Here is a 15498-nt window from a genome sequence, read left to right as displayed (position 1 = left end):
TTCATTAGCTACAGTTTTTATAGAAATTTTGCAAAAATCTGAAAACAAATTGTCCGGAACTGAAAAAAAATTGTCTGCAATATATTTTACAAAGGTGACAAAAAATTGACTTGGCACTTAAAAGGTTAGGTAGGATACACAAGAGCAAAGAGAACTTCACAAGCTAAAAATTTTGTCCTGTATTTTCCAAGTACTTTATTTGTGTGTTCAATTGTTATTTTAGAAATACACTTTCTTGTTCTAGCAAAAATACATTAAAGAAATGGAAAGAGTTCCTTACAGCCCCTCTGACTTTACTCACTTTTCTTTTCTTAAGGTAAAGGGCGACGAATTCGGACGCGCCAACGCTTTTAGAACGTTTCTTCTGCGCAGATTAACTCCAGCCTGCCGCAAATGGGTTATTTTGTAGCGCATATATTTAACATCACCTGTCATTGTTGAAATTGCGCTTTTACCTAATTTTTTGACCCAGTGTCTTAGAAATACATGTGACCTATAACCTTGTCATATTTTGACCCCCTAGGAAGCTGTTTTTTATTCAATATGAGCGAAAAATTAACATTTCTCTCCCATTTATATGGCGCAAATTACCCATTCACCTGGAGATATTGTAAAAAAGTAGAGGGGTGACACCTTTTTATTAAAAGTGGTAAACTAAATGGTATTATGTCAGAGTTTTATTCGCCAAGTTTGGTCAAAATGACACCATTCAAAGCGACAGGAAGAAAGTTCGAAAATTATGTAGTGATATAATTTCAATATCGTCATTTTGTAATCGATACTTATGTTAAAATTTCTTCACAAACATCATGAAAACTATACATTCGATAGATATGGATCTTAAATCTTGGTATTTATTAAAATTAATTCATTTGCTAAGCGTTTTATAATTGCTTTCTTTAGTTTAAGCGAATTATATCATTTTTATTTATTTCTAATGACGCCATTTTAACGTCCGTTTCCATGGAAACGAGCGTGGTGACCCCCATTTTTTATTTCATTTTTGCACTTGCACAACTTCCAAGAATATTTGTGCAAAGTTTCAAGAAAATGACACCACAACTTAATTTTGACGTAATTTGTAGTACTTCACCTTAAGTAGGATAAACAACACTTTTAAGTATGCTATATATATATATATATATATATATATATATATATATATATATATATATATATATATATATATATATATCCTAAAACTAACCCTAACCTAATTCTAAACCCCTCCAAGTTTTATTTGATGTGCTTCTTCCAAGGAAAGTCCGTGATTAAAGTGATTTCCAAGTATAAGGGGCCTGAAGGAACTCTTGCCAAGAAATCAATCAGTTTATTTGTCAATACTAACTATATCATATGTAGTGTCCAATGTCTTATTCTTGACAATTAATTTGAATTGTCAACTATGACATGCAGTGTATATGTACGCTACACATTGAGTAGGATGTTTAACTCACCCAGTACAATAAAAGCATAACATCAACAACATAAAACACAAACATGTTTCCTTACTTCCAAGTTGTGCTCAAAATAGCTGAGTTCCTTTGGAGAGTATTTGTCATAAATATGTTCCAGATATTCCATAAAATATGCATTTTCCCTTTTTTCTACTTGATCCTTGCTCAGACTATAATTCCATGGTGGTCTCTTCGGCATGTCCAGCACTGATCCAGGCTTGTAAATATCTTCTATGTCTACTTCTAGCATTTCCTGCAAGAGAACAATAATGGAATAAACCATACCGGTATACTGTAGTAAATCATACCGTTACATGTACTCATTTGAGGTTGCATTGCCCATGATGCAGTTAATTTTGCTCAGAAGCACTTTGTTTGCAAAGATTCATCCAATTTTCACTAATTTGTTAACCCAAGATTAAAATACCGGTTGGCTTAACCTTTAAGTATAACAAGCAGCTGTAAGTTAGGTGAGAAAGACGAAATTTATGCAAATTTACACAAATTACCCAATTTCTTGGCTTTTTCTCCTGTTTTCAACACTTCAAAGAAAATTAACTGTGCTCAAGCTGGGTCAAATTTTTGTTAAATTTTCACATTATGTTCCTTCAATACTATAACAAAACAAAAATTTAGTTTGGCAGCAAGGATCTTACACTTTGAAAAACAGTCATTTCAATTTTGCTGATCATGGTGATTTTAACCCTTTGAACCCGGCTCGGACAGAAATGTCCGATGACGTCATAGAGTACCAGGGGGTCAGGGTGCAAAGGGTTAATCACTTTATTGAATGTCAGTCTTTCAACCCCTGTCAAGTAAGAATTAGAATAGATAATGCAAAACAAAATATTTTCTACATACACTCTAGTTTCAAATAAAATATAAACAAGGCGACCTAGCGGCCGATATAGCTCCGCTGTGTTTATGTACAGAATAACTATTTTTGACACATGTTGATGAGAAGGTGGAAATCTTTGATAACTCAATGCAGTGGCCAGAAAAAGTGGCTAAAATAAGCTGCAAAAATACAAAATTGAAGATTTCATCATACTTTGAATATATCACATCCGATCATCCCTAAGAACATGTCAACCAAAGCTATTTGATGAGTAGTTTTTTGAGAATAAAATATTCTGACCAAAAATGGCAACAATTGCCCCCCAAAAAAATTGCAGATTTCATCATAATTTCAAAATATCACACTTAGTTATACCAAATTTCAAAGCTGTTAGACCAGTACTTTTTGAGAAACGCATTTTTTGACAAAAATGGGAAAAATTGCCCCAAAATTCAAAATTGCAGATGTCATCATTATTTCAATAAATATCATTTAGTTCATCTATGGAAACCTGTATACCAAATTTCAAAGCTATCAGATGAGTAGTTTTGGAAATACACATTTTTTGACCAAAAAATGGCAAAAATTGCCCCAAAAATACAAAATTACAGATTTCATCAGAAATTCAATATATATTACTAAGCTTATCTGTAGAAACCTGTATACCAAATTTCAAAGCTATCAGACCAGTACCTTTTGAGAAACACATTTTTTGACCAAAAATGGCAAAAATTGCCCCAAAATTACAAAATTGCAGATTTCATCATTATTTCCATAAATATCATTTAGTTCATCTGTAGAAACCTCTATACCAAATTTCAAAGCTATCAGATGAGTAGTTTTGGAAATACACATTTTTTGACCAAAAATGGCAAAAATTGCCCCAAAAATACAAAATTACAGATTTCATCAGAAATTCAATATATATTACTTAGTTCATCTATAGAAACCTGTATACCAAATTTCAAAACTATCAGACCAGTATTTTTGAGAAATACATTTTTTGACCAAAATGGCAAAAATGCCTTAAAAATGCAAATTTGCATATTTCTGTACAATTTGAACAAATCTGAAATAGATCATCCCTAGGGACATATGTACCAAATATAAAAGCTATCTGACCAGTAGTTATGAAGAAGAAGATTTTTAAGATTTTTTTACCAAAAATGACAAAAATTGCCTTAAAAATACAAATATGCAAATTTCACCACCATTTGAACAAATCTGATTTAAGTCACCCTAAGCAAACTGCATATCAAATTTCAAAGCAATCGAACGAGCGGTTTCAGAGAAGAAGATTTTTTACCAAAAACACAAAAAAAATGCCCCAAAAAATCAAATATGCAAATATCACCATGATTTGAACAAACTGAAGTAAGGTCACCCCAAGTGAACTGCATATAAAATTTCAAAGCAATTGGACTTGTGTTTCAGAGGAGAAGGCAATTGTTGACGGACAAGGACGCCGGACGCCGGACGCCGGACGACGGACGACGACGGACGACGACGGATATCAACCTATTTGATAAGCTCCGCGTCGCTGACAGCGGAGCTAATAAAGTGGTATCTTTCACTAAATTTTTATCATTCATACCAAAATACCACATACAGTAGAGAGTTCAACATAAATATTGTATCCTCAAAAATTCCTAAAAACAAACTATCTACAAAGTTCTTAAAGTTTAGCATTATCAATTAGTAATTTAAATCATCACTAAAATTCCTTCTTTACAGCACCTTCATGATTACATGTTCATGACACAATTGCAGTTTATCATACCCTTCAAGCTTCGCCAATTACAGAAATATAGAAACTTCTCAGTTCAAATCTAAACACTATCAATAACACTGTGTTTATTCATTTGTGAAATCAGTGAGGATGTCTTGTAGGCCATGGCAAAGGTCATGACTGTTTAATGAGGTTCAGGTCACTTAGGGTCAAATCTATGGATATGAATCAGTTCAGTGGCATGAATACGGTAATTTGTATTTTATTTCCTTGGCGGTATTTGATCTAGCCTTAAGAATGAGGCAAGTAATGATACCCAGATCACACACAGAATGCCAGGATATTTGGAAACAAACACAACGAAAAATAAATCTCAGTTTTCAGGGGGAATTTATAAGTCATGGTATTCATGGATGTATGCAAAGTATGGCTAATGGATTTTGTCTGCCCTGATTCACAAAATAAGTGTTGTGAAAGGTGCCATTATACAAATATTTCACAACTTGATTTCTGGGTCTTCTCAAGCCAGTAGTCTTGCTGATGAGAAAATATCTAGACATCAAATACATATATCTGGCATTTTGATTCTAATTTTTTTACCTTAAGCAAAGACCTAGGACAGTTTTTTTCTCATAGTACTTGCATTACCAGTATTCATGACTTTGACCCTGGTCTAGATTTTAACTCAGATTTCTCTTCCCGATTGCAGATGATGATATACATAAAAATTCACCGCATTACGGGCTTCTTTTTACAGACATGTGTGTACCACATTAGCAACTCTTAGGGTTATGGCTGTCTTGGATTCTTACATTTAAACTGGCAGGAATATATCATCTCTCACATCGAATACATACATGTATATCGTAAATCATAAACTAACAGAACTGGAATAATATCATTGTAAGGCAATGTTGCCTTAAGGCAAGCTTGGTTCTATATACACAAATATATTTTAGAATGACGCGTCAAGCATACAGAATCAATGAAATTGAATCAGGCTTCTTTTGATAGCAATGAAAGAAAAATTTCTTCAGTGACGTTAACACTTCATTTTATTCATCACATGAAATACCGGTATGTCTGTATGAAAATATGTATGAGTGCTTCTGATACTTTTCCTGAGTCATAAATCGTTAAATATTATTGTTGAATGCACTTTTATTTCTTAAAGTGATATGTCATCAATCCATATCCACAGACGATGATGATTACATTATTTGCTGACTGAATACAGTTCCCACGGTCTCATCTAACATTTGAACCTCTAGATGTTTGCACATTCCCCTACTGTTTTTCAGAAACATAGGTTGGGTGGGTGGGCCTCATTATTTGCCGACTGACTAAAGTTCGCACCATACTCACTTATCCCTTTCACTGCCGGACATTGTTTTCAAAATGGGGTCAAAATCAATGCAGTATGGTTTAATTTACATTAATGCATTTTCACAACATGAGAACTTTGGCCGTCGTACATTTTGTTCTCTCTAAACTTTCGACTACTTTGGCCATCTACAAATATGGGCATGCAATGAAAAGACTGTCTGTATATACAGGTTTGCAGGCTCTTGCATCAGGAGACCATTAAGCCCCTTAAAATCAGGTACATGGCAGTCTGCTTTTGGGACTAAAACCCACTTATTCAGGCTATTCAGATGTATCTTAGATTTCAAGGTAAAAGATGTGTCACCATCATTTCCAAGTTTTCAATACTAACACACACACAAAGCACTTGAGACATCCCAGGAGTCATTGCCATTTGTATCCTTGGAGACTCCTCAATGATATCCAGCAGGTCTCCCAGGTGTACACAAATTTACGAACTGGTTTCAAAATTCTGACAACTCCCTTTATGCACGTCATTCTTCTAAATTCTCATTCTAAAGGAATTTGAAAATTATGTTTGACTAAGAAAGGAGATACCATTTTTTTGTCAAATTTTTCATCAGCTGTATTCTCAGCCATGGAGAATAATATACAAGTCTTAGAGAGTAAAGAGACCAGTTGCAGTGCACCTGTCTCAAGGAACAAAAGGATATTGAATTTTTTACCAACGGAACTAACAAAAGATATTCATATGGTAGATTTTCTTATGAATAGAATGACTACTTCAGTTTGTTCTCCCTTGCTTCCAAAGGTATAGTATTTGTAATCCTAACATATTGTGATTTTATAGTTATTTATTTAACAGTTATTTTGAAATTCTCACTGTAATATAAAATGTACCTTTCCGTGATAAAATTAAACAATTACTGAAGCTTCACATTACTGCTTATTCAGAGCAGAACAAAATCATTTCAAAAGTAACCTCCACTGCTTGAATCACACAGAATTGTGGGTAATTTGTATTTGGCAAGTCAATATATGTACTTGGCAAGTCAATATATGTACTAGGGCATAGGCGAACTCAGAGAGTGGATTTCAGGGAGCAAATAGTTTACATCCAGTGGCATAATGTCAGAAATTTCTGTTGTCAAGGAGATTCTGAAAATTAGCCGCAAAAAGGCTCGGCGTTGTCAGTATCAATAAAGATTTGCTGTTCACATTGTTTGTCTGGAATCGGCAAAACTAAACCAACTACTGTACACATAAATCATAAATTCAACACAGAGCCGGTCTAATTAAAGTCTGATGAAAAATTACTATAAGCTCCCACATTAACAATGTCTTGCTCTCTTGGGAAAGGACACAAATGTATCTCACTCTCAATCTTCAACTTTTTGCCTGAAGCATTGCTTTCCACTAATCTATCACAGAGGGTGCAGTGTCTCCTGCTGATGTGCAGCGTGCTCGGAAGGTTATATCTGATTGGTCTATTGTCACTATTCACAGCAACTTCCTTTCTTACATTTACTAAGTTCTGTGTTTCTCTTTTTGGCTGGGTTCTTGAAGGAGGTTTTGTGGTTGTTGAATCTGGTTTTTAAGGTATTGTACTACTACTAGCAGTAAGTTTGATCCAGTTTATCATCGGGGTTGGAATGGTGGCTTGGTAGATGACTGATTCAATCACGCAGTGCCAACATATGGGGCAGTTTTAGCGTATATGGTAGCTGTACCATTTCATTTCAGTTTTTGGTTCTGAGACATGCACTGTTTTGTAATGTGGCCCTGGATAATTTGCACTGTATTGCTTATAGCGCAGTATCTTTAAATGTTTTCACAGTATTCCAGTTGAATAACTTATTTTCATGGTTGCGTATCTTGTAGTTATGTTTTCAGTTACAAATTGGGAAGATCAAAATATGTGTCATGGCAATTGGAAGTTTGAAGCAAGATGGCAAAACAATGAAATGCTTTCACTCAATACAGAATTATTCATAAACAAGTCATCATTGATGACACAGTCCCCACTTGTTAATGGGTACTTTGATTACAGGTCCTCAGAGAGGATAGATGTCTTCTTCATTAGGTCTGTGATAAAAATACTTTTGAATAAATTCGCTTGATACATGTCTGAGTTACCATTCAGGACATGAAAAAATCGTAATAAATGGCCACACGGCAGCCATATTGGATTGTATCACAAAACAAATTGACGTGCATATGTATGACGTTGGTCAATCTCCTTGTACCAACTTTTAAAAAATTCGTTTGATACATGTCTGAGTTATGGTGCTGGACATGAAAAAACATAACAAAATGGCACACGGCAGCCATATTGGATCATATCACAAAACAAATCAATGTGCATGTGTATGACATAGGTCAATGTCCTTGTACCAACTTTGAATAAAATCGGTTGAGATATGCCGGAGTTATGGCTCTGTACATGAAAAAATCATAACAAAATGGCCGCACGGCGGCCATATTGGATCGTATCATAAAACAAATTGATGTGCATAGCCATGACATTGGTCAATGTCCTTGTACCAACTTTGAATAAAATTGGTTGAAACATGCCTGAGTAATGGCTCTGTACATGAAAAAATCGTAATAAAATGGCCGCCTGGCGGCCATATTGGATCATATCACAAAACAAATTGACGTGCATATGTATGACATAGGTCAATGTCCTTGTACCAAGTTTGAATAAAATCAGTTGATATATGCCTGAGTTATGGCTCTGTACATGAAAAAAATTGTAACAAAATGGCCGCCTGGCGGCCATATTGGATCGTATCACAAAACAAATTGACGTGCATCTGTTTGACATAGGTCAATGTCCTTGTACCAACTTTGAATAAAATCGGTTGAAACATGCCTGAGTTATGGCTCTGTACATGAAAAAATCGTAATAAAATGGCCGCCTGGCAGCCATATTGGATCGTATCACAAAACAAATTGACGTGCATCTGTATGACATATGAAGTAATCCTTGTACCAAGTTTGAATGAAATCGCTCCAGGCATCTCTGAGATATCTGCGTGAACGGACGGACGGACGCACGGATGCACGCACTGACGCACGGACGCACGCACAGACACACGCACACACGGACATGACCAAACCTATAAGTCCCCCCGGACGGTGTCCGTGGGGACTAAAAAGTGTCTTACTATCTTTACCTTACTGATCTTTGACAGCGAACAAAATAACCTGCGATTATACACTTGAATATTCACTGTTATCTCCACTGCTAAATTTCTTTTCCGACTACTGCCTTTCTTCAGTGAGAAAATCCTAATTCTAGCTTTCTGACCAATTTACCTGACAGCGATGACAGTAAATCACAGACATGATGAATCAGGTCAACTTTTCAACCTCACAGCTACTTATCACCATCGCACACGTACAGTGAACAGAGAATTTCATAAGATGACAAGATAATACCGTTGGCTTGACAAGAAATAATGCTGACTGACTGTCTTCATTCACAAATTCACACACTACCCATGAGACAAATTACTTTCACTATTTCAAATACTGAAGAAAGAAACTATTTCGACGCTGTATAAGCTGCAACAAAATCACAGTGTGTTGTATGATTTGGCCTTTTTGTTCTGTTCCCTTATATTGTAATTTCTTTCAAATTTATTTAATACATTGCAGTGTTACTCAGTCACTGTAATTTTTTTGTTTTTTTTTTTTTTTTTTTTTTTTTTTGTTTCTTTTGCATGGATCCATAATTGATAAAATAGTCGTGTCAGCCAAGTTTACTTTTCGGATATTCAGCAGCACAATACTTGTTTTGCATGAAATGGACCAGCAAATGATTGGTTGCTGGAAATACAGGTGACCTAATTCTTGAAGAAGCCAAATAGCGCTGAACGCAAATGAAGTCATTTTATTCTCTCATCAATACGCACGATAAATATTTGTCTGCATTTTCCAAATAAACCACAAACATACATTCTGCTAGTGTTACAATGGATACTAAAAGTCACACTAATTCGTATGAATTTATGGCTCAGAATACAAGCTGCAACAACAGTTGCATGTGCAACAACAAAACTTGTCTGAATTTTAGGTAGCATTGTCTGATCTCACACGCGTGCAGCTGTATATTTACTAACAAACCTGAAGTTGCGATCAACGCTATTTGTGACATGGGCTTCTGTGGCTTATTTCCCATTGGCCATCACAACTTCATCTCTCTTCCTGCCAGTTTACTAGATGAACAGATGTTTGCAGAGAACCTACAGACGGCAACGGTTTCTAAGTATATGTGTATGTTCACTCTTTTGAGATAAATCTGACTGGCAGTTATGAAATTCCAGTAAAATATCAATACACCTTGTCTCCTCTGATGTACAGCGAATGCACATGACTCCACGCAAGGTGATTCAATGTTACTGCACACACAAGCAGGCAACACTATCTGGTTACAAACTAAATATGTGTATCCCCGGGGGCAGACTGTGAAAAAATACTAGTTCCCCCTCCTAAACTGACTCATCATGGTAAATTACACTCACTAAACATGATTTAGTTTGGTTTGTCTACAGTGAGTACGAAATTCTCATTGTTATTTTTCATCACCGGCATTGATCTATCCAGACTGAATGGATGAGTGATGGGTAAAATCAATGTGTGCAGTTATTACCTCAGGCAGCGTCTGGAAAGGTTCAATTGCCTTCTTCTTCCTCTCGGCGATCTCAGTCTTAGATTCTCTCTCAAAGTGGAGTCGGTACCTGCAAGTGAATGCCAGAGAATGCGACACATGAATTTCTATACACATGTTAGACTCCTTGCAGTTGGCACGTCTAAAGTTCCGTTGGTGATCAGATGAAATGGTGTTTACACTGGTATATGGTTGAATCATGTCTACAGGGAATACACTACACACGTATTTTCAATTCCAATGCAAGAATATATTAGACTGGTACATGTATATGGTTGAAATCAAGTCTATAGGAAATATGGGAATACATGCATTTTCAGTACCAGTGCGAGAACACACATGCTATTAAAGTCTTGGCAACACTGTTTTTCGTTTCATCTGAGCAAATGAAAAAGAGCATTGATATCATGAATAAGCCAGAATTAATCAACCTTGTTTTACAATTCACCTGTGACACATATGGTATTAATTTACTGTCATCAGCATTTGCATCAATGTCAAGCAGTATAGCATTTGCATCAATGTCAAGCAGTATTAGACAGCATGAACCGATATGCACTGGATTTTCAGTGAAACCGCACAATTTAATACATAGTTCAACCAGCCATCACGATGAATGAATAGCCATGAACGCGTTCATGTGATATGCTACATGTACATCTATGGCAGTATTGCATCAATTAGAAACACTTCAAATCTGCTCTGCAAAAAACCCAACCATATTCAGATAATCTGTAATTATGATTTCTAGCAAAAAGTGGGTTCACAGGTACATGGCAAAGCAACTTCAGAGTTGAGAAAAACACATAGACTGCTTGATTACTGACACTAATTGCAGTGGCACGAGTCTAGTGGCCATTCTGTCATCTTCGATTCACGAGTACATTTCACTATATGTAATGTAGAGAACCTGACAGAAAGAAATTACTACCAAAATAGAGCAAATGCACTGCTGCATCTATTTTCATTACATGAACTTCAACATCACCCCTGTTAAGGTAGTATGCGCCTCGAAAGTGAAAGACTTAACCCTTTGCACCCTGGTACCCGATGACGTCATGCGGACTTTTATGTCCGAGCCGGGTTCAAAGGGTTAAACTTTTGCTGAAATTTTCCTTAAGCAATCTTTCAACCATTCTCTTTCAAAATCAAGAATAAAAATCAGAGGTCACTGTGCAAATTTTGGTACTAGAGAAACAAATAACCCAAGATTTACCGATATTTGAAATTCAAAATGGTCGCCATCCCTGTGTTAACTCTACAGAGAAAAATAAAATTTTCAAAACTCGCAAAAACTTAGCCAGTGAAAAGTTTTCTTAACCAAGAGCTTTAAAATGAACCCCCACAAGTGGTATATCAGAAAAGAATTGTAAGAGTTTGAGAATCCGAATATCTGTCCCCGAGGCACATTCTCACATCTCTGATCACCATGTTTCCACTGTTTGGTTTTCACACAACACCTTCATCACAAGTCCGGAACATGTCCTGATGAAAATTTTACTTCACAGCTCACAGATTATACACTAAGTCTCTCTCTTCAAATCTTTCTACCTTGAAATTAGATATATGGCTGCCTTGCTACTGGAGCAATGGCTATAAATTTAAACAACGGCACTGAAAGCTTGGAATGTTATGTACATAGTACTACTAGTCAATGCTTCTGATTTTGCAATGTTCCCTTGAGTATGCATGGTCCTTAAAAATTGATACGGAGTCCATCATTCTGAGTTAAATATAGACTAGGAATGTTAAAAGAAACAGTACAATTCACTCTTTGATACTTATAATATATCTAAAAAATATACCATTGACAGCAGTTGCAATTTTTTTCAGAAAATTATATAATCAAGTGATAGTACTTTAACTTTACTGAAATATCTTCTTAAGCACAGGCAGAAAAAGAAGAAAGCTAGTTTCAAATGAAAATGTCCAAAGAATGGGTAGGATTGAGATGTCATAATCCAGAGCTCTGTTCAATATTTCATATTTTTCAAGTAAACTGTACTTATGCACTGTACACACTTCAGCAAATACATATTTGTACTCCACGAAAATTACACTATATAAAGATGCAGACACTAGGTAAACACACAAAGATGACCCATGCAGCGATGACTAACACAAGTATTGTGACCTGGAATTACTTGGCAGCCTTTCAACATTATCACAATTGCTGAAGTCAGAACCTCAAATGTTCGATGGCTGCATTAAAAGCTATTAATGGTGTTCATAGCCTGGTCACACAGAGTTTAGTACAGTAGATCGGTTGCTAGCCATATCATGAAATTCAGAAAATGTCACCACAGCTACAGTAATGTTTATATTAAACTGAATGAAATATACCAGTGTGGGTCGTACTTACTGAACTGAATGAAATTTATGTGATTAGGTTATATTAATTAACCCTGTGAGTGCTGTATTTTTTCCCACCAAAATTTCAGTGCAACAGTTTATCAATTTTATGAATTTTTCTGCAATTTTTTTCTAATTCTGGACCAAATGGACATCATATTTCATTGGCTGTAGATTTTTATCGAAATTCTAGCAAAAATTAGTTTTACTTGTGTATATGTACGATAAAGGCGACAAAAATTTACTTTGGCACTCAAATGGTTTTAAACATAGGGCCAAAGTCCCTGAAGCTACTATAGACATGGATACAAAATTAAGTATTTCCTTACTGTATGAAATTATCTCACTAAGGTCATCCTACGGACAAGTAAACTAAATATTAAAGCTGTCTGACCAGCGGTTTTGAAAGAACAAGCAACTCAACAGTTGACAGAGCTCTGTTGAGTTATGTAGAGAATAACCTTTTGTGACACATGTATTGATGAAGAAGGTGGATATCTTTGATTAACATTGTGAGTTCTGTTTAATAAGTTGAGACATACTCAGAGAAAGCACACTGAAGAGACAAAGGTTTGAAACTTAAGAAGTTCAAGGTCATCAAAAGCATTATAAGGAATCATGTTACACTTTCATTGCACTGTTTACACAGATTGCATAATTGCTATAAATAGCACATGAGGAATCTTTATACAGCCCAGCTTTACCATAAAAACCCTATCACTTTGACCACTCTTTTAATTGACCACTCTATTTTTTCCTCAAGAAGTAATTTTATTTTATCCTTACCAAGTCAACCATAAATGGAAATTAGAACTTTCTCTATCTCTATCTCTATCTCTATTGACTATTTTGAGCAATTTCTTTTAGATAACATACAGGGCACAATAAATGACGGTTCAGAATATGTCAAAGTTGGGATTCAGGAAAGTTGCCTTTACATGTTTTAATCCTCCAAGATGGTAAGCATTTCACTATGAACTGTCAAAAAAAGTTGAACTTTCTGATAATTCTACACTAAAATTATTTTGGCTTTGATGATTTCCTAATTAATTTAATTATTTAAAATCATATTAATTATTTTTTTCTGGGTGAATTGATAGGGTTTATACAGTACAAGAATTACATACAATGTAAGTCAAATTTTGACCAAAATGACAAAAAAATTCCTTAAAAATTCAGATTTGCATATTTCATCACAATTTGGACAAGTCTAAGTTGGGTTACCCCTAGGGACCTGTATACCAAATAACAAAGCTGTCTGACCAGCGGTTATGAAGAAGAAGATTTTTTACCAAAAACACCTTTTTTGGCATTAATTTGCCTATTTTCAACAATATCAAAAAATTAAAAAAAATAGTTTCTCAAAATCGTATTTTTCATCTACACAATAAATATCAAATCAGTAAGTACTGCGGTTCTCAAGATATTTGAGTGGACGGACGCCTCACAAACGGACATACATACATACATACATACATACATACAGACTGACGACGGACGCCGGACGGATACCCATCCCAATAGCTTCTATAGACTATAGTCTATAGTAGCACTCAAAGGGTTTTTAATAAACTGAATGAAATTTACCTGTTTGGGTCATACTTCTTGTCAAGGCCTTTCCTGCACCCTGGCTGTTGGTTGATTTTAACAAGTTCAGCATTTTCTCCATCGGAAGTGGATTCAAAATCTTCACTGCTTTCTTCTTTGGATTGCACACGGGAGCGGTGAGGCTGTGCTGTGAAAAAAGGGAATCAGTTAAGAATCATCAGACAGCTGATTGATAGGGGAGATTAAACTTCAGGTTTTAACCCTGTCAATGCGATTTCCCTGATAAGGTATCCACAGTACCAATGTAAGTGGCAATGTGACTGTGCTGCTGCGGGGAAAGATCGTTTCACCAACAAGACATGTTGATACTTCAGGCTTCTATCTAAGCAGCTTACACTTGCAGAGTCATGTACATGTAATTCACACGTATTAGAACATTTAAGCATGACTTGAACTCGCAAACACTAGTATAATTCTCTCTGCTAGAGGCTAATACTGAAATAACAGAGACGACGCAAGAAAAGAAAATTAGGCAGTACAAAACCTTGTCTCGTCTTCAGAATAATGTCATTACAGTCAAAAATTTTACACTGACTTTCCTATCGAAAGCTGAAAAAGAAATCCATTTAGGCCAGGAAGAAAAATAAATTGTTCATCGAATCGCCGCTTCTACTTTGGCATATTTGGAAATTTTTTTTTTTTTTTTGATCCCGGCAAATTCTTACTTCCGCATTCCAAATATTTTTAGTACTGCCACTGGTGACGCCCTACACTGTGTCGGTTTTCGCGGGCACGGGATTTTGAATGAGACTTCATACGTGTTCGGACTTAGTTGACAGCCAACACGTTGTTGTGACGTCTGAATTTGGCGAATCACGACACAAAGTGGGTCGATTTGGCCAGAAATTTGCTCGTTTTGTAAAGGTTAAGTACATGTCACATCATGAGTATTAATTTGATCGCCAACATTCAACGTGATGGCCAACAGTTAGTTCCAGAGACGCTATTCAGTGTTTGTCCTGACATTACGTTCGGCGATTTGTTCAACAAGATCGTGACAGCAGATATAGATGGACGGTGCATCTGATTGAATGAAAATTGCATCGAAAGTATAAAAATTTACGGCAATGACAAAACACATGGTTGCGTCGATGTTAAAGTACGATCTGAATGATGACTATATAACTTCACTCCGATCACAGTACAGTGTTGTTAGACCATTGTGTAAAATGTGTATATATAGTAGGTAAAACACTTGAAATCTACACAGAGGTTTTTGACCAAAAATTCTTCTTGGTTGTGAAAGTATGACCCTAATGTAGACAAAAGAGGCCAAACATGGGGCCAAAGTAAAATGAAAAAACTCAGATGCTAGGTCCTACCAGGACAATATTAAAGGACAATACTGAATTGTTGAATTTCAGTGATTTGCTGTACATTTCAGTTTTATTCTGAGAAATTTTGAAATGCTCAGAATATGTTGTGCAAACACTAACTGTGAATGTAATGGCCTATATTATTGTTGGGAAATATAGTATTGAATTCAGTTACCAGTATCAGTGTTTCTTGTCTG

General features: G+C 35.6%; 1 protein-coding gene across 2 annotated transcripts in view; it reads right to left on the bottom strand.

Moving 5' to 3' along the window:
- Positions 1-15498, bottom strand: part of LOC139114101 (guanine nucleotide-binding protein-like 1) — a 36658-nt gene that overhangs the window by 13927 nt on the left and 7233 nt on the right. For both annotated transcript variants that reach the window (XM_070675623.1, XM_070675624.1), the window contains exons 2-4: positions 13965-14112; positions 10008-10095; positions 1513-1710 (exon numbers count right to left, since the gene is read on the bottom strand). In XM_070675623.1, the coding sequence (XP_070531724.1) occupies positions 1513-1710; positions 10008-10095; positions 13965-14112 (434 nt within the window). The remainder of the gene's footprint in view (positions 1-1512; positions 1711-10007; positions 10096-13964; positions 14113-15498) is intronic.

The sequence above is a fragment of the Ptychodera flava genome, chromosome 16 (genome assembly GCF_041260155.1).
Source record: "Ptychodera flava strain L36383 chromosome 16, AS_Pfla_20210202, whole genome shotgun sequence".
NCBI lineage: Eukaryota > Metazoa > Hemichordata > Enteropneusta > Ptychoderidae > Ptychodera > Ptychodera flava.
The sequence above is the reverse complement of the archived record's forward strand: the minus strand, read 5'-3'. Positions and strand labels throughout refer to the sequence as shown.